At 36.0% G+C, this 22,423-nt stretch overlaps 1 protein-coding gene across 1 annotated transcript in view; it reads left to right on the plus strand.

Annotated features, from left to right (window-relative positions):
• LAMA3 (laminin subunit alpha 3) overlaps positions 1-22,423 on the plus strand; it is a 573,745-nt gene that overhangs the window by 515,164 nt on the left and 36,158 nt on the right. The window contains exons 59-67 of the mRNA XM_053714980.1: positions 3,508-3,690; positions 4,913-5,064; positions 5,733-5,886; positions 8,346-8,479; positions 11,305-11,452; positions 13,941-14,063; positions 19,272-19,408; positions 19,939-20,056; positions 20,632-20,772. Coding sequence (XP_053570955.1) covers positions 3,508-3,690; positions 4,913-5,064; positions 5,733-5,886; positions 8,346-8,479; positions 11,305-11,452; positions 13,941-14,063; positions 19,272-19,408; positions 19,939-20,056; positions 20,632-20,772 — 1,290 coding nt within the window. The remainder of the gene's footprint in view (positions 1-3,507; positions 3,691-4,912; positions 5,065-5,732; positions 5,887-8,345; positions 8,480-11,304; positions 11,453-13,940; positions 14,064-19,271; positions 19,409-19,938; positions 20,057-20,631; positions 20,773-22,423) is intronic.

Raw genomic sequence — 22,423 nt, forward strand, 5'->3', positions numbered from 1 at the left:
CATATAAATATGTGTGTGTGTGTGTATGTGTGTGTATATGCATATACTGTATATGTGTATGTGTCTATACCATATAAATATGTGTGTGTGTGTGTATGTATGTGTATATGCATATACTGTATATGTGTATGTGTCTATACCATATAAATATGTGTGTGTGTGTGTGTATGTGTGTGTATATGCATATACTGTATATGTGTATGTGTCTATACCATATAAATATGTGTGTGTGTGTATATGTATGTGTGTGTATATGCATATACTGTATATGTGTATGTGTCTATACCATATAAATATGTGTGTGTGTGTATATGTATGTGTGTGTATATGCATATACTGTATATGTGTATGTGTCTATACCATATAAATATGTGTGTGTGTGTATATGTATGTGTGTGTGTATATGCATATACTGTATATGTGTATGTGTCTATACCATATAAATATGTGTGTGTGTGTATATGCATATACTGTATATGTGTATGTGTCTATGCCATATAAATATGTGTGTGTGTGTGTATATGCATATACTGTAGATGTGTATGTGTCTATACCATATAAATATGTGTGTGTATATATATGTGTGTGTATATGCATATACTGTATATGTGTATGTGTCTATACCATATAAATATGTTTGTGTGTATATGTATGTGTGTGTATATGCATATACTGTATATGTGTATGTGTCTATACCATATAAATATGTGTGTGTGCATATATATGTGTGTGTATATGCATATACTGTATATGTGTATGTGTCTATACCATATAAATATGTGTGTGTATATGTATGTGTGTGTATATGCATATACTGTATATGTGTATGTGTCTATACCATATAAATATGTGTGTGTGTATATGTATGTGTGTGTATATGCATATACTGTATATGTGTATGTGTCTATACCATATAAATATGTGTGTGTGTGTGTATGTGTGTGTATATGCATATACTGTATATGTGTATGTGTCTATACCATATAAATATGTTTGTGTGTATATGTATGTGTGTGTATATGCATATACTGTATATGTGTATGTGTCTATACCATATAAATATGTGTGTGTGTGTGTGTATGTATGTGTGTTGGGGTCTAGCTGCAAGCCTTTATTGATATTTTTATCATGAGACAAATTCCTACACTTTGCAATCCTGGGCCCATTCACACGTGTTACACCTGCTCCTCTTTGCGGCTAGACATGCTCTGTTACGTTTGTGCAGATTGTTGCTCATGGCACCTTTCTGACATTTACTGTAATTGAACTTATATCTAGCTTGACCCAGTGCTCATTTATCAGCCCGGCTGCTCCCTAGTTTGTTCTTTCGCTTGTTTTTCTTTTTTTTTCTTTTGGGCTGTCCTATTAGCTGCAAGTTAGTACCTTCCCTGATTACTTTTTTGTAACTTACCTGGAACCTTAGCTGCATGAACCTATTGTATAGTTTCTTGTCATTCTTGTTATTGGCTTCATATCTTCACACTTGTCTGACTGTATTGTTGATCAGAAGAAGAAGCCTCAATAGCTTAGCTGATAATTATATACTGATTTACACTTCCATATATTTAGATTAAAAGTTGTGATAAATGCATGATAATACCACTGTTAGTCTTAAAGGGACAGTATACACTCATTTTCATATAACTGCATGTAATAGACACTACTATAAAGAATAAGATGCACAGATACTGATATAAAAGTCCAGTATAAAATTGTTTAAAAACTTACTTAGAAGCTGTCAGTTTGGCTCTGTTGAAAAGGTAGCTGGAAAGCCCACTGCGAGTGGCAAATAAGACACTGCCCCCCTCCCCCTTCTTTTGCATATGAAAAGACCCTTTACACAAACAGGAGCAAGCTGGAGAAGGTAGCTGACAGTATTCACATAAAACTTTGGGGCTTGGACACCAATGTGGGCAAGCATAGCTACAGAAGCCTCTAAGGTGGTGGGCAGGGCACTACCGCTGGATCCCAAACTGTGGCTTTTTCTGCACACACCCAGAAAGGTATCAACAGCGCAGAAGAAGATGCTTCAAATATTAAGTAATGGTATGAAAGTATTGTTAGCTCATAGTTGGAAGACGCAAAACGTGCCTAGTATAGCTCAGTGGGTACACAAATGTAATGAACTATTGAAACTAGAAGAATACCATTATATGAAAGTTAAAGGGACAGTCTACACCAGAATTTTTATTGTTTTAAAAGATAGATAATCCCTTTATTACCCATTTCCCAGTTTTGCATAACTAACACATTTATAATAATATACTTTTAACCTCTGTGATTATCTTGTATCTAAGCCTCTGCAAACTGCCCCTTTTTTCAGTTCTTTTGACAGACTTGCAGTCTAGCCAATCAGTGCCTGCTCCCAGATAACTTCTCGTGCACGAGCACAGTGTTATCTATATGAAATATGTGAACTAACACCCTCTAGTGGTGAAAAACTGTTAAAATGCAATCTGAAAGAGGTTGGCTTCAAGGTCTAAGAAATTAGCATATGAACCTCCTAGGTTAAGCTTTCAACTAAGAATACCAAGTGAACAAAGCAAAATTGGTGATAAAAGTAAATTGGAAAATTGTTTAAAATTACATGCTCTATCTGAATCATGAAAGTTTATTTTGGCCTAGACTGTCCCTTTAAGTGCAAAGACTTATATGCACAATTGCTAACATTATGGGAAACATACGTGTCACAGAGATTCGAACCACAAGGGTTAGATACACGTGAGTAAGTCTCTATTGGATGATATAGGCCAGGTCATGGAGGGGACAAATGTTGTTTTGTAATAAAAAGGATATCTGTGTGTGATTTTTGGGGAAAGAAAAAAAAAAAAAATTGAGAAATGAGTTTCAGCTCTTGTATAGAGATTTATGTTTATTGTTTATGTTTATTGTATAATTATATGGAAATTGTTTCCTGCACTAGGAACCTGAAGGACTATTTTCACTAACTCTTTGTGTTTGCAAGTACTATTAACCCTTCAGTTGTTACTGTATTATTTTTCTTTATTTGCTGGAAACATAATAAAGATATAAAAAAAAAAAAAAAACTTTGGGGCTTGGTTACGAGTCTGAAAATCAGAGCAATGTTATTTAAAAATAAGCAAAACTATACATTTATTTTAAAAAAAAACTTTATGGGCTATATAAATAGATCATCTACAAAACATTTATGCAAAGAAAAAATGAGTGTATAATGTCCCTTTAAGCACAAATACATTATGCAATTTATTATTATTTGCAGGCAAGTTAATTTTTTATGTCTTTTCTGTCACTATAATAATACAGAATGAGCTTTAAAATTAAGTTTTATTACTACAAATTTACATTATTATTATTACATTTTCTAATTATGTGGTCAGTCCTTTAGAAATTATTTTTCTTCGAAATTCACCATTAAAGTCTATGGAGATTTTGTTACATAAACCATTAGATACATTTTTCCAACATATTGTAATTAACCCCCATGTTATAAATGCTTAATGTAGTCACCACATCCATACTTTTCAGGTTGCTGTTCCCATGCGGTTTGATGGCAATTCTGGGGTTGAAGTACGACCTCCAAGTAACCTTGAAGATTTAAAAGCCTACACGTCCTTTTCATTGCTTATCCAAAGGCCACAAAGCCGAAGTGACCGCCGAAAGCGACAGTTGTCCGCAAATATGTTTGTCATGTATTTTGGTAATAAGGATGTGAGTATTAGTTTTAAAACAGAAAATAAATAAATGTATATGTGTAACATGATATAATAACAGAATTTACACTTTTGTATATATTTTATATATCTATTTATATATTGTGTATTAACATACTGTGCAATTTCATGCTTAAAGGGATACTAACCCCACATTTTTTTCTTTCATGATTCAGATAGAGCAGGCAATTTTAAGCAACTTTGTAATTTACTCCTATTATCAATTTTTCTTTGTTATCTTGATTTTAAAAAGCAGTAATAAAAGGTTAGGAGCCGGCCCATTTTTAGTTCAGCACCTTGGTAGAGCTGCTGATTGGTTTGCTACATTTAGCCACAAATCAGCAAGTGCTACCCATGTGCTGTACAAAAAATGGTCCGGCTCTAAAGCTTACAGTGCTGCTTTTTCAAATCAAGATAGCATGAGAACAAAGAAAAATTGATAATAGGAGTAAATTAGAAAGGTGCTTAAAATCCCATGCTCTATCTGAATTATGAAAGAAAAAAATTGGGTTTAGTATCCCTTTAATGATTTATGTTAAAATCAGAAAAGAAAATGTTCTAATATCATCAATTCATTTAGCATGTTTACATTTTATTAAAGGTCCATATAGAAGTACATATACACAGCACCATACCAACGCTTTAATTCATGTGCACATCTGGGATTGGGTCACTGCTTACACCCCATATATCACAGAATCTGAATAAGTTCCCACAGCACCATGAACATTTCATAAACTTTTTATTGGAATATGAGGGTCCAAGTGACAGGCAACATTTTGGGTTTAATCACCGTAATCATGCCAATAATCCCAAAATCTTGCCTGTCACTTGGACCCTCATGTTCCAATAAAAAGTTTATGAAATCTTCATGGTGCTTTGGGAACTTATTTGGATTCAACAACAGTATTATAGGTACTTTAAGTATTTGCTTAACTGTTTAACATCTGTTTGTCATCTAAGGATATGGGTCAGTTCAGAATCAGTAAGTGTTTATATTTGTAGCAATACTGTGTTTATTTGGTATATGGAGCTATAAAAAGAAGCAAAAGAGGTCAGATATATTGTAAAAATGTTGATTATGAACTTTATATATGGGCAGGTTACACTAACCTAAGAATTTAATTGTGTCTTCAGGATCTGTCAGCTATGATAGAAAATTATGGTATTCTTTTTTTGATGTATTAAGTAAAATATTTTAAAAAATGTGTTCTCTACAGACTTCAAAGGATTACATAGGCCTTGCTGTGAGAGATGGCAGGCTTGTGTGTGTCTATAATCTGGGAGGCAATGAGAGAGAAATAGAAGTGGAGCAATTCCTCACATCAAGCAATCCGGAAGATGCCACCATGGATAGAGTTACATTTGAAAGGTAAAATTGTATTTGTGTGGTGCTGCAAGATTCCGTAGCGCTGGGTACAGAAATAGAGCTATACAATAACAAATATATGTGATAAGATACAAAAAACATACTAAATAAAACTAATACAGAGGGTGGAAGGTTCTGCTTGATGAGCTTTCAGCCTACAGGCGTATATAATGCTAAATAATATTGGCTTGATATAGTATGCCTCTACCTATATAATGCTGAATAATAATATGCATGCAGATATGTAAATAAATGTGACAATTGTCAAACTGTAAGTTTATCAGTGCTCAAATCATCTCACCTTCTATTTTTGTGTGCACATATCATCTGTGATTCTAGGGGTGTCCTGGGGTTGTGCTATGAAACCCATTTATCACTTTAGCAAACCCAAAACACCAAGGTGCCAGCTGCCCTGAATTTTAAAAGTAATGTCATTTTTACGAGACTAGTGAAAGGAGAAGGATTAAGACAGGAACGAAGATGATTAAAAAATAATAATAACAAAATAAAGGCTGGAAAATGTAGTAGAAGATGAGGCATCTACCACCTAACAGGAGTTATTACATCATCAAGCTCAGTTGCAAGTGGCCATAGCTCTGAGAAGCTTTGCAGTGAGGGTAGTAAAATTTGGTTATTTTTTTACAATTGTTCTAATTTTAACCATTTTTCAGGATCTATCAATATGCCAAACTGGACTATATAAAATCAGCCACATTAAGACCATCATCTAAGGATTATACAATAGAAGTGCCAAGATACACCCTTCTTGACCTAGATCCGGACAATATTGTGTTTTATGTTGGAGGTTATCCACCAGAATTTAGAGTAAGTTAACATACAAGACTTTTTTGTTGTTTGTATACCAACATAGATTAAATTATTTGATTTTGTTTTTTGTTTTTTTTAAATCGTTATAGTCGAACTCAAAATGTTATAACTTTTAGCTATAGAAATCAAAGCTGACAATAGTAATAAAGAAACATATACATGTGTTGATTTTCTGTTCCTAAACCAATAATTTTTCTCTGCATATACAATTTTCAAAGACATTAAAATAGTGTAAAATATTTTATAATGCTTAAATCTTTTTTTTTTCTCAATAAGTATAACTTCTTTCCTGATTAATTCTCATCAATAATCTGCAAATCCATTTGATGATAACACTCAAAATTTTAAGATTTCAGCTCGATAAAATAACACATGAAATATACATATTTGTCTTACTGCAACTAAGCCATTGAGTCTTTTTAAACTTGCTTTTACTCAGAGGTGTAACTAGAAAACTAGAAGCCTCAGGGCCCCGGTGCAAAAATCCATGAAGAACTCCCCCTCCCGCAAAAAACATTTTTTATATATATATTTACTTTTTTGTAGAACAAAGGAAAAGAGGGGGTAGAAAAAAGGAGATAAGGGAGTAGAAGGCAGGGAGAGGGGGGAGAAAGGAAGAGAGGGAGGAGAAGAAATGGAGAGAGAGGGGTAGTACATATGGAGAGAGAGAGGGAGTACAAAGGGAGAGAGAGAGAGGGGTAGTACATATGGAGAGAGAGAGGGAGTACAAAGGGAGAGAGAGAGGGGGGGTACAAGGGGAAAGAGGAAAAGTACAAGGGGAGAGAGTGGGGGGAGTAAAGAGAGAGAGGGGGAAGTACAGAGAGAAAGAGGAGAGTACAAAGGGAGGGAGAGAGAGAGAGAGAGAGAGAGTACAAAAGGGAGAGAAAGAGGGAGATATATATATATATATATATATATAGAGAGAGAGAGAGAGAGAGAGAGGGAGTACAAAAGGAAGAGAGAGAGAGAGAGAGAGAGAGAGAGAGAGAGAGGGAGGGAGGGAGTACAAAAGAGAGAGAGTACAACAGGGAGAAAGGGAGTACAAAAGGGAGAGAGAGAGAGAGAGAGAGAGAGAGAGAGGGGGAGTACAAAAGAGAGAGTACAAAAGGGAGAGAGGGAGTACAAAGGTGAGAGAGGGAGTAAAAAAGGGTGAGAGGGAGTAGAAAAGGGAGAGAGAGGGGGAGTACAAAGGGGAGAGAGATGGAGAAGAAAGGGGAGAGAGAGAGGGGGAGTACAGAGAGAAAAAGGAGAGTAAAAAAGGGAGGGAGAGAAAGAGTACAAAAGGGAGAGAGAGAGAGAGAGAGAGAGAGATAGGGAGTACAAAATGGAGAGAGAGGGGGAGTACAAAAGGGAGAGAGAGGGGGTGTACAAAAAGGGATAGAGAGAGGGGGGAGTACAAAAGGGAGAGAGAGGGGGAGTGCAAGGGGAAAGGGCAAGTGGGGTACAAGGGGAGAGGGGGTGTACAAGGGGAGAGAGAGAGAGGGGGAGTACAAGGGGAGAGAGAGGGAGAGTACAAGGGGAGAGAGGGGGAGTACAAGGGGAGAGAGAGAGGGGGAGTACAAGGGGAGAGAGAAAGGGGGAGTACAAGGGGAGAGAGAGAGCGGGAGTACAAGGGGAGAGAGAGAGAGAGAGAGAGAGAGAGAGAGAGAGAGGGAGAGTACAAGGGGAGAGAGAGAGAGGAAGAGTACAAGGGGAGAGAGAGAGGGAGTACAAGGGGAGAGTGAGAGGGAGAGGGGCAATAGAAAGTAAAGAACTGATTTTTTTTCATTTGCTTGACATTTGTTTTGCCTATAACACCTGGATATGTGGTTTAGAACTTTAGATTTAAAAAAAAAAATAATGTTTTCAAAAGTTTTTAACGTTTCATTGCTTAACATATTGTGCATTTACACTATATTTAAAGTACATAAAAGCATTCTAATGACATATATGCAGTGTACATATATTTGGAATGCACTTCTGCACTTTAAATATAGTGCATATGCAAATTTACCCCATATTTACACATAAATGCCTGATTACTCAGCCGGCCTTACTTTCCCGGCTCTGGTTACAGCTCCCTCCCACGCTGTGATGCAGCAGGAAATAGTATCACTACTAAATCACAGGTATCTTCTGCCTGACGTCATACATGCCATTACTGCCGCCATGCAACACACCTTACGCCACTGGCATTTTTAAAAAAAACTTGTGTGTTCTACCCCTAACAAAGGCGCGCGCACACACTTTTAAAGGTCACACCTGCTGGGCCCCCTAGAGTGGCCGACCTCCAGGGCCCGGTCGCACTAATGCTTTATCAGCTTCCAACAGAGGCTTTGAACAGAAATACCAAAAACTGAGAGTATTATTTGTTTGGGAAATAATTTGGGATATAATTTGGGACTATATCCTTTAGTGCACATTTGTTACACATTGTTTGTATCATTATTCATTGTTTATTATATTCTTTCCTTTAGCCTCCATCCGGATTGAATTATGTCAAATACCAGGGCTGTATTGAGTTAGAGGATTTCAACCAAAATGTCGCCAGCCTGTATAATTTCAAAAGAACTTTCAATATCAATACAACACAAGTAGAGCCGTGCAGACGGTGAGTTGATTTCATATCTTATAGACAGGCACAGCTCAGGTCACAAAATTGTTTCCTGGCTTAATTAAAAGTTACAAATATAGCTCAAATCAAAACTTTCAAACTCAGAAATGTTTACTTAACTATAATTTCATCACAAGAATGTGGATATTAAATTTGGGACATTTTAAAAATGTTAATGATAAAAGAAATGAATATTACACTAACTGTAGGCTAATCTTAAAGTGGTTGTTATTAGTTAAGTGAAAAATCTGCATTCACGCATACTTGCATGCCTTCTTTTTTCTAAAAAAATACCGTCTTTGCTCAGTAGCATACATTTGCATAAATAATTATACAGCATTAATTAGGAACTAAAGCTGCTAGGACTGATTTTAAATGATAATTTACCAAAGCCGCTCCCCTCTACCTATCCTCTCTAATACACAAGTATACTCCAGCCCGTCCACTAAGAGCCAACAATGACCTGCTCCTTGCATCCGCAACTATCACCTCCTCTCATGCTAGACTGCAGGACTTCTGTCGTGCAGCACCTACCCTCTGGAACACTCTCCCTCGTGCTGTCAGGCTTTGCCCTAATCTTTCTTCCTTTAAATGTTCCCTGAAGACTTTTCTGTTCAGGGAAGCCTACCACCCAACTCAATAATAAATTAATTTCACTTCCCTCATCTAACTCTGCATTAACATCTTTCTCAATCTTGCAGTCCTCACCTCCTGTTTCTCAACCTCCTACCCTTCTAGATTGTAAATTCCCACGGGAATAGGGCCCTCAATCCCTCCTGTATGTGTTTGTAAATATTGTCCTGTCTTTTACAAGTCTTGTATTGTTTTATTTAAATGAATTGTATCCATGGACAGCGCTGAGGAATATGTTGGCACTTAATAAATAAAGTATAATAATAAATAATAATAATAATAATAATTAGATTCTAACACATTAAATTTCACCATAATATCATCTTTATTTCTGTATTTAATCTTTATTTTCAACTTTGACCTGAACCTTTAAAATATCAGCCATGTCAGTAAAATACCAGCTAGGTGGTAACCCTATCATCAGCAATAATGAATAAACTAGCCACCATATTGTAGTTTTTAATTGGCTTAATCATTTCTTCATGTGTTTTTCATCTGTTTGCCAGTCTATTGTATTTTTAGATCATTCAGGTATAATTTGAATAGCTATTGAAAAAGCATAGAAAGCAAAGTAAAAACCTTTCAAGTTTAATAAAAAATATATATATTTAATATATATTGGAAAGGGAGTCTTCTATAATTGTCTTGTCAGGTGCTATAACTTAAAGGGACGTTAGCCAGCAGGTTACAACTATAGTACGGTAATTACTACTTCCCATACTATTTTTTTTCCTCCCGTACCTGCGTCTCTCACTATTCTCTTATTTTAACTCATTACAGAATCTAGTTGGAATAGCTCTGCATTTTATACTGGGCTCATCCTGTGATAGAAGCAGTGCACTTTCACAGATATGGGATGTTAGAGGCTTTTGACAGCTGTACTTTGCACTTCACTTTAGCTTACAAAATATAGAGCAGAAGAGTTACATCTTTTCAGTTTTTTACACAGTTCATATGACATAACAAATATAAGCTCCAAGATGGCGGCGCCCAGTGTGAAGATGCAGAGCTTCACTAACTGATACTTGTAAGGGGTTAAAATAAGAGAAATTAGACATGTGCATGGCGAAAAAATTTGGTTTGGTTCGGATCAATTCGGATGTTTTCGAATTTCGATTCGGATCGATTCGAATTCGGAAAAATTTGAATCAATTCGGTTCTGATTCGTTTCGGATTCATTCGGATTCGAATAAATTCGGCTGGATTCGGTAAGTTTCAGAAATTCGGAATTTCGGTATGTGTTAGGTGGGATGTGCTGTGTATTAGACAAGTATTATGTACTGTATATTAGGTGTAACCCATAGCAGAGTGATATAACCTAATATACTGTACAATACTAGTGTAATCCATGGCCATCCAAATCTACCGAATAAATCCGAACTAATTCGGATTTATTCGGTAGATTCGTCACTATTTGAATTCGGAAATTCTAATCGATCCGAATCTCCAAATTTAACGAATTCAGCCGAATTTCCGAATCGATCCGAAACGAATCGCACATTTCTAAAGAGAATGACTTTGAAGACAGCTGTAGGTAGACAAGGTGAATAGTAATCATGTTAATATAGTTATATTCAGCAGTTTAATGTCCTTTTAACTTTCATGTACTGATACATTAGACTGCATGCCTGGCTGATTGCTGCATTTTGTTAAAAGAAAATTAAACTAAAAAATGTAATGTGTCATGAAATGCCTTTTTAAGAACTTTAAAAAAATACTTTTGGCTCCATGTACAAAGCAGCGTAAGCTGCTCTGGAGTCCTTGCAGGACAGGTTTGCCGCTTCTTACACTCTTCGATACCTCTGAGGTGGCGAAGAGAAATCACAAGAGCTCGCTTGCTCTGGGGATGGACAGTCCCTTCTCTCATGCGATTGGTCGCACGACAGAAGGGGCGGGCTTTACATGCTCTCTTGAGTATGTAATGATACATATGGGCAGTGGATCCTGTTCGTCCACTGCCGTACGCAGCGAAGGCAAGTGCACAACTTCTCAAGTTGTGAAGTTTGTCCGCTTACCTTTAAGTACATAAAGCCCTATGTACATTACACTCTTCCAAGAGAGGATAGAATCCATCCTGCATGCTGTACTCTGCAGATTACTTGTCCCAGCTACATGTCCAACATGTCTTTTGTATATAATAGGAAAGTCCATTATTCTGTAATAATATGTAATGTATTCTGTTATTACAGACGCAAAGAAGAATCTGACACCATTTTCTTTGAGGGTACGGGATATGCAAAGATAGCAACAACTCAAACTCCGATCAATAACCTGCGATTTGAACAAACTATTCAGACAACTGTAGATAATGGCTTGTTGTTCTTTGTTGAAGACGGGGTAAGGCATCAATTAGAATGTTTAGATTGTTGTGCACACTATTGAATAACATTGCTTTTATATATATATATATATATATATATATATATATATATATATATATATATATATATATAGAGAGAGAGAGAGAGAGAGAGAGAGAGAGAGAGTTAAAGGGACACTGAACCCACATTTTTTCTTTCATGATTCAGATAGAGCATGCAATTTTAAGCAACTTTCTAATTTGCTCCTATTATCATATTTTCTTAATTCTCTTGGTATGTTTATTTGAAAAGCAAGAATGTAAATTTAGATGCTGGCCCATTTTTGGTGAACAACCTGGGTTGTCCTTGCTGATTGGACAGCACCAATAAAAAAGTGCTGCCCATGGCTCTGAACCAACAATTTGCTGGCTCCTTAGCATAGATGCCTTCTTTTTCAAATAAATATTGCAAGAGAACGAAGAAAAATTGATAATAGAAGTAAATTAGAAAGTTGCTTAAAATTGCCTGCTCTATCTGAATCATGAAAGAATTTGGGTTCAGTGTCCCTTTAAGATTTAGTTTATTCTAATTGTACTAGTTTAATTTAACTTATTCTCAGCAATGCAAAACAACAAACCTACTAAAACATTTGCCACCTTTGGATGCTATTGATAGATGAAATTTGAAAAGGATTTGAGCATTTCCTTAAATTTTGTTAATATATGTTAATTTAAATGAAATGTACAATCATTAAAGCAGGTCCATACATGCTAAGAAGTTTATAGTTAAATGTGTCACACAGTTGGCAACAATTACTCTAGGCTTCTCCAGTCTTGCAATGGAGAACTTCTCCTCAACATACAAAAACAATGTAGAAAATACTGCTGTATAAGTCCTGGTTGGCTGAGCTGAGCACAAGAAAACTGCACAGCCTTTGTACTACAAAGTCAAGTAATATTTGTTGTAAAAGTTAGAAAACAGTTGTCTCTTATGTAGAAAAAGTTAATGATAGAAATATTCTGCCTTGTTTGTTCCTGTATAAACATTTCGATAAAACACAGATTTAACTTATATATATGGGCTGTAACTGTAGGTAGCTTACCATATCATGTTCATTAGACTCTACCAACTTAAAAAGTGTTCCTGAATAACTCTAGATTTTAGTCATGTATGTGTTCTGTGCCACTGGTATTCCTTCTGTACGTGCAACTGGCAGAGGTTTGTGTGAGTGCCAGTTTCCCCACAACATTTCACTGCAGCTGCACAGTGTAGATGGGAGATGCCGTGTATGAGTTATTTCTCTTGTGTTCTGCAGCTCTAGTTAAGCCCCTATTACCCCATCCATATAAATATATCATAAAATACTTCACTTAAAAAAGATGCATCCCACAGGCTGTCATATGATGATCATAGTAATAACATAACAGTAAGGATTACTTGCTAGCAAGTTGCAACCGCTGGCCTTGTTTTGTTTTGTTGCTCGTGTCAGGAATTACAGATCATGGTTTCTCTGAGCATTTTTTTTAGTATTCTAATAAATGGGAGAATTGAGTGAATGTAACAATACAGATGTCATAACACCTGGATAGGATAAATTATTGGTATAAATATTTAGTTTTTTTTCCCCTTCATTCAGTTTTAGCAGAGATAAAGAGGGCATACAGTTGTCACCGCTCAATTGAATTAGAATTTTGTATAGTTTTAACATATATTGATGATGCCTTCTCTGGAATTCCTACCCAGCTAATACTAGGTAGAATTTGCGTTTATATCATTTGCTAGGGAAGGCACACACATACATACACACACATATAGAAGTATTAAAGTCAAGCTACAGTGTCATTTGTATTTTCTATTTATTTACGTATCTAACTATTAGAAAACAGAATGTTTGTCCCATCCCTTCAATACCCAAAACCTTATCCAAACACCTCTCCAGATTTGCTGGGAAAGGGATCAGCTTAAAAGTACTGTGTGACTCCTGATAGTACTATCATTGTTGTACCACGTGCTTGTTTTATTGTTCTTTTGTTATATTCATAAAGCCTCAATAAAAAAGATTGACACTAAAAGTACTATGTGACCTTAGTACCATTAAGGTCAAAAGACTTCACACTGAAAGGGTTAATTAGTTTATCATAATTCTTTTCAGAATAATTCCCATAATGTTTACCAGTACTCCTGTCTCTTTGCATCATGCCTAGTAATGCTGTAGCATTAGATCAGGACAACTCTAGTATTTCTTCTTATTTATTGTAATCCTAATATTTAAAATGTGAGGCTCATAGTTCATACATATATTCTCTTATTTTTTCCAGGGCCATTTTTGTATGACTATATTGCGGTTCATCATCTTACATTGTCAGTTATCTTTTGTAGATTTCATTATTACTCAATTAGATTACATTGCCTCAATGATATATATATAGATATCTATATATATACAGGACAATATTGTCACTGTACTGTTTCTTATCATACGTTCATTACAAGCATAGTTAACTTTCTGTCTTTTATTTTCGCAGGACAATTACATTTGTTTAAGCATTGAAAATGGTAAATTTGTGCTTAAATACAAAATGAATTCAGACTCAGTGCAAGAAATAAAAAGCAAAGAAAACCGTATAAATGATAATAAGCAGCATTTGGTAAGTCTAATGACATTTCTTGCCCTACATAACAGTGCTCGTGCTTTACTTTACATATGCTTATTTCCACTTGAGACAAGCTTTCTCACAGTGAAGTTATGCTTCATGTTAGAGTATCAATTTTATGCATTTCTGTTTTTGGTTACAGTGAAATTGCTTATTTTGGATGTTTTTGCAGCATTTTTTTCTTTGTTAAAGTTTTTGCACATGCTCAGTTTGCAAGTTAATACCTAGTAGGACCATTTACTTGTTTAATAAAAAGCTAAGTATATTTTAAATGATGAAACTTGCACAAATTAAGGTATGATTATTATACAGGGAGTGCAGAATTATTAGGCAAATGAGTATTTTGACCACATCATCCTCTTTATGCATGTTGTCTTACTCCAAGCTGTATAGGCTCGAAAGCCTACTACCAATTAAGCATATTAGGTGATGTGCATCTCTGTAATGAGAAGGGGTGTGGTCTAATGACATCAACACCCTATATCAGGTGTGCATAAATTATTAGGCCACTTCCTTTCCTTTGGCAAAATGGGTCAAAAGAAGGACTTGACAGGCTCAGAAAAGTCAAAAATAGTGAGATATCTTGCAGAGGGATGCAGCACTCTTAAAATTGCAAAGCTTCTGAAGCGTGATCATCGAACGATCAAGCGTTTCATTCAAAATAGTCAACAGGGTCGCAAGAAGCGTGTGGAAAAACCAAGGCGCAAAATAACTGCCCATGAACTGAGAAAAGTCAAGCGTGCAGCTGCCAAGATGCCACTTGCCACCAGTTTGGCCATATTTCAGAGCTGCAACATCACTGGAGTGCCCAAAAGCACAAGGTGTGCAATACTCAGAGACATGGCCAAGGTAAGAAAGGCTGAAAGACGACCACCACTGAACAAGACACACAAGCTGAAACGTCAAGACTGGGCCAAGAAATATCTCAAGACTGATTTTTCTAAGGTTTTATGGACTGATGAAATGAGAGTGAGTCTTGATGGGCCAGATGGATGGGCCTGTGGCTGGATTGGTAAAGGGCAGAGAGCTCCAGTCCGACTCAGACGCCAGCAAGGTGGAGGTGGAGTACTGGTTTGGGCTGGTATCATCAAAGATGAGCTTGTGGGGCCTTTTCGGGTTGAGGATGGAGTCAAGCTCAACTCCCAGTCCTACTGCCAGTTTCTGTAAGACACCTTCTTCAAGCAGTGGTACAGGAAGAAGTCTGCATCCTTCAAGAAAAACATGATTTTCATGCAGGACAATGCTCCATCACACGCGTCCAAGTACTCCACAGCGTGGCTGGCAAGAAAGGGTATAAAAGAAGAAAATCTAATGACATGGCCTCCTTGTTCACCTGATCTGAACCCCATTGAGAACCTGTGGTCCATCATCAAATGTGAGATTTACAAGGAGGGAAAACAGTACACCTCTCTGAACAGTGTCTGGGAGGCTGTGGTTGCTGCTGCACGCAATGTTGATGGTGAACAGATCAAAACATTGACAGAATCCATGGATGGCAGGCTTTTGAGTGTCCTTGCAAAGAAAGGTGGCTATATTGGTCACTGATTTGTTTTTGTTTTGTTTTTGAATGTCAGAAATTTGTGAATGTTGAGATGTTATATTGGTTTCACTGGTAAAAATAAATAATTGAAATGGGTATATATTTGTTTTTTGTTAAGTTGCCTAATAATTATGCACAGTAATAGTCACCTGCACACACAGATATCCCCCTAAAATAGCTAAAACTAAAAACAAACTAAAAACTACTTCCAAAAATATTCAGCTTTGATATTAATGAGTTTTTTGGGTTCATTGAGAACATGGTTGTTGTTCAATAATAAAATTAATCCTCAAAAATACAACTTGCCTAATAATTCTGCACTCCCTGTAATGTTAATGTATAATTGTGGATGTGTTTTAACCTGTTTAGAGGATGTAAATTGTAAAATGACATAAATGAATGTGAAATTGATAATTGCACTTCTTGCACTGATGTTAAAGGGATAGTCAAGTTAGAATTAAGCTTTCTGATTCTAATCGAACATGCAATTTTAAATAACTTTCCAGTTTTCTCGTTATCAAATTTGCATTATTCTCTTGGTATAGTTTGTTGAAGAGTAGGCTGGGATGCAGCAATGCACTACTAGGAGCTAGCTGAACACATCTGATGAGCCAATGACAAGAGGCATATATGTGCAGCCACCTACCTAGTAACAAAGTATACCACGAGAACAAAGCAAACTTGATAATAGAAGTACAATGCAAAGTTGTTTAAAATGACATGATTTATCTGTATTGTGAACGTTTTATTTTTTACTTTATTGTCCCTTTAATAGTTCACTGGAAAAATCAATGAATTTGAACACATTAAGCAGTAATTATCAATATTGAATCAATTAGCTGCAATTTTTTATTTTCACTTAGGCATCATTCGCTTTTGAAGTTGTAAGGTAACCCCACAAAAACTTGTTTTCCTATAGTTTCATATGCTTTTAGAATTTAAATGTAGGAAAAACAGGAATTTCCTTGCATTGTCATTTTAAAAATAAATTTGCTAAACTAAAACAAACCAATAAACTTCTGATGGATTATAGTGCCATAAAAAAAGGAAACAAAACACTTCAAATAAATGCAAAACATTCTACTTTATCCCCTAAATTACAATAGGATAGAAAATAGTTAAAATTAACAAGACTGTTAATATATTGTTTAAGTTATCAAAATACAAATTAATGGCACCAGAGGGTTCTGGGTAACGTATGCAAATTATATAAAAAGTATGTCATGATTTTTGCTTCTGCTACCATGTTTAAACACAGTAATCCCCAAATGGGGTTGGTGCCACAAAAAAACAAAAACACTTCTGTGCTAATTGCCTATACAATAATTCTATGGCCCCTATTTAACAAAGGTCCGCATCCTCACTGAATGCGGAGAGCAATACGCTCTCCGTATTCAGCATTGCACCAGCAGCTGCTGGTGCAATGCCGCCCCCTGCAGTTTCGCACCCGCAGGGGTTGTCAATCAACCCGATCGTACGGGTTGAATTGCAGCAATGTCTGTTCGCCTGCTCAGAGCATGAGACAGGTTATGGAGCAGCGGTCTTTAGACCGCTGCTTCATAACTGCTGTTTCTGGCGAGTCTGAAGGCTCTCCAGAAACACGGGGCTTCAAGCTCCGTACGGAGCTTGATAGATATGCCCCTATGGCTCTTACTTTTATGAAATGGAAGATTTTATTCTCACGCTTTTATCTCCACCATAACTTAAAAGGACACTGAACCCATTTTTTTTTCTTTTGTGATTCAGATGGAGCATGCAATTTTAAGCAACTTTCTAATTTTTCTTTGTTCTCTTGCTATCTTTATTTGAAAAAGAAGGCATCTAAGCTAAGGAGCCAGCCAATTTTTGGTTCAGACCCTGGATAGCACTTGTTAACTGAACCCAGTTTTTTTTCTTTCCTGATTCAGATAGAGCATGAAATTTTAAGCAACTTTCTAATTTACTCCTATTATCAAATTTTCTTTATTCTCTTGGTATCTTTATTTGAAATGCAAGAATTTAAGTTTAGATGCCGGCCCATTTTTGGTGAGCAACCTGGGTTGTCCTTGCTGATTGGTGGATAAATTCATCCACCAATAAAAAATTGCTGTCCAGAGTGCTGAACTAAGAAAAAAAGCTTAGATGCCTTCTTTTCCAAATAAAGATAGCAAGAGAATGAAGACAAATTGATAATAGGAGTAAATTAGAAAGTTGCTTAAAATTGCATGCTCTATCTGAATCACAAAAGAAAAAAATTGGGTTCAGTGTCCCTTTAACTAAGCAGCAAACCAAGCCCATCTTCTGCTGATAAGAGCTAATAAGCTCAAAACAAGTGATTTGTTTTTTGCTGCACCTAACCCATAAGGGGATTGCTGTGTTTAAACATGGTACCAGAAGCAAAAAGCATGGGATATTGTATATCTTATTTACATATCTTACCCAGAATTCTCTGGTGCAACAATGTATGCATTGCACAGTAATTCTGGGGAAATGCACGAGGGGATACTTGTCTAGATGTGCTAATTGCCTATACAATAATTATATGGCTCTTTCTTTAATTAAATGAAGGATTTTAATCTCACAGTTTTATCTCCACCATTAATGAAATGAATATTAAAGGGACGTAAAACTCAGTCATTTTCTTTTGTGTTTCAGATTGAGCCTAGAATTTAAAATGTGTCCTATTTATTTCTATTAGCAAATTTACTTAGGTTAATGGTATTTTTTGTTGAAGTGAATACCCAAGTAGTTTGTGTGCACGTGTCTAGAAAACTACATGGCAGAGATATTACAAGAATGCTTTTGAGCACTAGATGGCAGCAGTATGTAACATTGTTAAAAGCATTCTTGCAAAACTGCTGACATAAAGAGTTGCAGACAAATTGCTCCAGAAACACACATACTCCTCAGCATATCTACCTGCTTTTCAACTAAGAGCAAATTAAATTTGATTATAGAAGTACATTGGAGCGTTGTTGTTTTTTTAATTCTATACTCTATCTGAACCATGAAAGGAAAACATAGGGCTAGATTACAAATGGAGCGCTAAATTATCACACGCCAGCAAACAGGCAAATTTGCATTACAAGTGGCTGGTTATTGCTACAGCAAGCTCATGGTAGCTCACGGATTCAATCTCTGGTTAATTTTTTAAAAGTGCCCCAAATGCCCTCGAAATAGAGGGCATTTTAGTTTTTTTATTTTAAAAAAATGTGGCTTTTTAAAAAAAATAAAAATAAACAGCAACTGCACAAGGCAGTTTTTGGGGTCTAAAGTTGGTGGGAGTGGAATGTTAGAAAAAAAATGGCACTGAAACGTGCCTTTACATTGCGGTCTATGGGAACTGTGTTCCCAGTAAATATATATGTATATACTGGTATTAAAAAGTGGAGCACAAATATTGCTTTCATCAAAGCGATATTTAGCACTCCACTTGTAATCTGGCTCATAGTGTTTCATGTCCCTTTATATGTTTCATATATTTACATCGATTTAAATTAGTTTTGGTAGAAACAGAGAAATCCATTAAATAAATCTCGCTACTGTTGTGTTATTTCTGATGTGGCATTTCCCTAAATAAAGCAAGAAATCAAATGTGTTGAAGATGATACTTTATTTTACCTTTACAGACTGTCCTTACAAAATAATTTATTAAAACAATCTCTTTTTCTTTCCTCGTGCAGGTTATGGTGCAGTTCTTAGTGAGGCAAAAGTGGATATTAATTACTGATCAGTCTATCCAAATAAATGCCACTAATGTGCAGGTCCCAGACTTCACTACCTACTTCCTGGGTGGAATTCCTTCATCCATTAGAGAAAAGTAAGATAATTATAACTTGCATCTGAGAGTTTATGTTCAACTATTCAGGTCATAGAAATAAATACATGTAAGCTGGAAGATTGTTTCACATCATAGAGTTCCTAGGACCATTATGAATGATGTTTCACATCTATGATACATGTCCAACTCCAGAGTTCAACTGATACAAAAAGGCCCCATTTCATACACTCTGCCTTTAGGATCCAGAGCAGAATTACGTCCTATCACTCTTTTTGTTTACACAGATATCAATATATATATGTTTTGGTAATCTGCCTCTGAAAATGTGTTTTTTTCCAATCCCCGCTACCCCTGGAAATAAAGTATGAAATAGCTCTAGATGAATGGCGTTGGATACCTCTGTTCAGTAGTTTCTACCACAAACATAAAATCTGTGATATTTAGAACATAAATTATGTGCCTCTTTGTGCTTATTTGATGACATCAAATGCTATATTATTAATGACATCATGGCATATGAGCTCCAATGACTGGTGTTGTAAATGCTCATTTTTTTTATTTTTATACAGGTTTAATATCAAAACTCCTCCTTTTCGTGGCTGTGTTAAAAACGTGAAGACCCCTGTGAGCTCAGCTAAATTTATAGACACCTATGGTGTTAGCCAGCGGTGCCCTGACAATTGGCAAGTAAGTGAAGATATTTTGTATGAGGTTTAAAGGTGCTTTCATAGATCAGACAGAACATGCACATTTACTTTGTTTTCTATGTATCCTTTGTTAAAAATTATAACTAGATAGGCTCTGACGCAGTACGGCACTACTGGGAGCTGGCGTCTGATTGGTGGCTACAGATATATGTCTCTAGTCATTTGTTCAACAGATGTGTTCAGCTGGGTCTCAGTAGTTCATTGCTGCTTCTATGAAGTGTTGTCTAGGGGTTTATCAAATCCTTTTAACTGCGGAATTAGTAAGCGAAAAATGTATCAATAATTTAGATTGTGAGAAGCTAAAAAGGACTGGCACATGTTAAGTATAAGGACATTTTTTTAACAAACCAATTGATTGTAATCACATCAACATCAAAAAGGGCTAATCTGCAGCCGTTAACAAGTAGTTCATTATCAGATTGTTGTATGCGAGCAGCAGTGCAATAATGAACTTCTGGAATGGTATTTTTGCACTTGTATGAACAAACTTACCATAAACATAAGATTATTAAACATGGTTGAACAAGTTATAACTACTTCTTTCCATTCTTTTAGATTGTCCGCTCAGCTGAATTTTCTCAAGGTGGAATACTTGAACTGAACTCAAACCGCTTTACATTCCCAAATAACTTTCAGGCAGCATTTGGATTTCAGACACCTGAAATAAATGGCATTTTGTTCAAGCATATAACGCAGGTAAAGGGATCATGTCATTACATAATTGCACACCTATGACATACTCTAGCTCATGCTGGGCTGGAAAATGTTGTCCTTAGACAAGTTTAATATACGTTTTAAGGACCTTTATAATGACTTAAATGAAAATACAATGAATAAGTTGTTTTGCATGCAGCATTGCAATTCATGCTACACAAAAAGTGAACAAAAAAAGAAAAACTGGCACTACACCATAGACTAGGTGAGACTGGAATATAGAATAAATTCCGGTGCTACCCCTTGTAATATAACTATAGGACTAAAAGGAATTAGGCAGCTAAGGGGTTACTATAGCACTCACTCTCACTCATATCGGTCAAAAGAATATAATAAAATACATACTTTATTATTTATGTTTAAAATCTGGGATAAAAATCCCTAGGAACCTTTAATTTACCCACAACCATGTATTAAACTAAAATTAAAATATGGCCGCCAAACACTCTTCTGTTTCCTGGCCGAGAACTGGATACATCGGCTTCAGGTGGCTGGAGTGAGTGGTCGACCTATAGTCAAAAGTGCGGAACAAACGCGTTTCGGCTCTAATATCGCCTTTCTCAATGTTACACTTTCTTTAGAAAAATGAGTAAGCAGAGGCTTCGGAGTGCAGGACTTAAATATTCATAGAACAATTGCTCTCTACCAATCCGGTACACTTCCGGGACCTCCGCCTCCACAACAACCAATCAGCTTGTTTTTCGGCACACGCCTATCGAAAGTAGTGTTGTGATTGGAGGAATATCGAGTGGTATTGAGCTTATCTATGAAATGCCTGCACTTTGAATTGAATAGTATAATGTAAGCTATTAGAAACATAAAGGATTCTACACTGATGTGATAACATATATTTATGCTCAAATACTGTAAACGTAGTAAGTACAAATATCGTATGGAATAATTGTTAGAAGACTTACACACGCTATAGTAAATATACAATTAGATTATTATGGAGCACAAAATAACTATAAGGTGCTTTTTATGGTACTATAAGGTGCTGGTTTAGTGGTATATAGTTATGTCCTCATTATGTTTGTGTACGTAGTAATGATTCCAAATCCAAACTTGTACATATTTTCAATTTACAGAACAGGACTTTCCACCACTTTTTGCCATTAAATACAACATCAGGGAATAATTATCTACCTATCTACCTAAGGCAGTGATCAATCTCCCTGATGTCAAATCACGGGTACACGGTGGGCTATATATGTTAATTCAGTTCATGGATTATGTTTCAATGCTCACCAATTATTTAGATATACACCCAATAATTGTTAAATTCATTCATACCATTGGGTATAACCGAGTTCAGATTGAAAATCCATTTGGTTTCCATTTTTAACAATCTTTGCTCGGTGTCCCCACCTCTTATCCCAGGTTTGAGTTTTTCAAGCCCCCAACATTTCATTGCATTGGTGTTACCCTTATGAGACATTAGGAAATGTTTGGCTACACTAGTGATTTGTTTCTTCTTTTCTATATCTTTCTGGGCTGTCCTGATATTGCTAAGATGTTCAGTCATACGTGTGCCCAGGCATCGTGTGGTCATGCCAACGTAGAGTAAATCACAGCTGCAGGATATGCAATAAATCACATTAGTGCTTTGACAATTAATATGTTCTTTTATTGC

This window comes from Bombina bombina, chromosome 5 (assembly GCF_027579735.1).
Source record: "Bombina bombina isolate aBomBom1 chromosome 5, aBomBom1.pri, whole genome shotgun sequence".
NCBI lineage: Eukaryota > Metazoa > Chordata > Amphibia > Anura > Bombinatoridae > Bombina > Bombina bombina.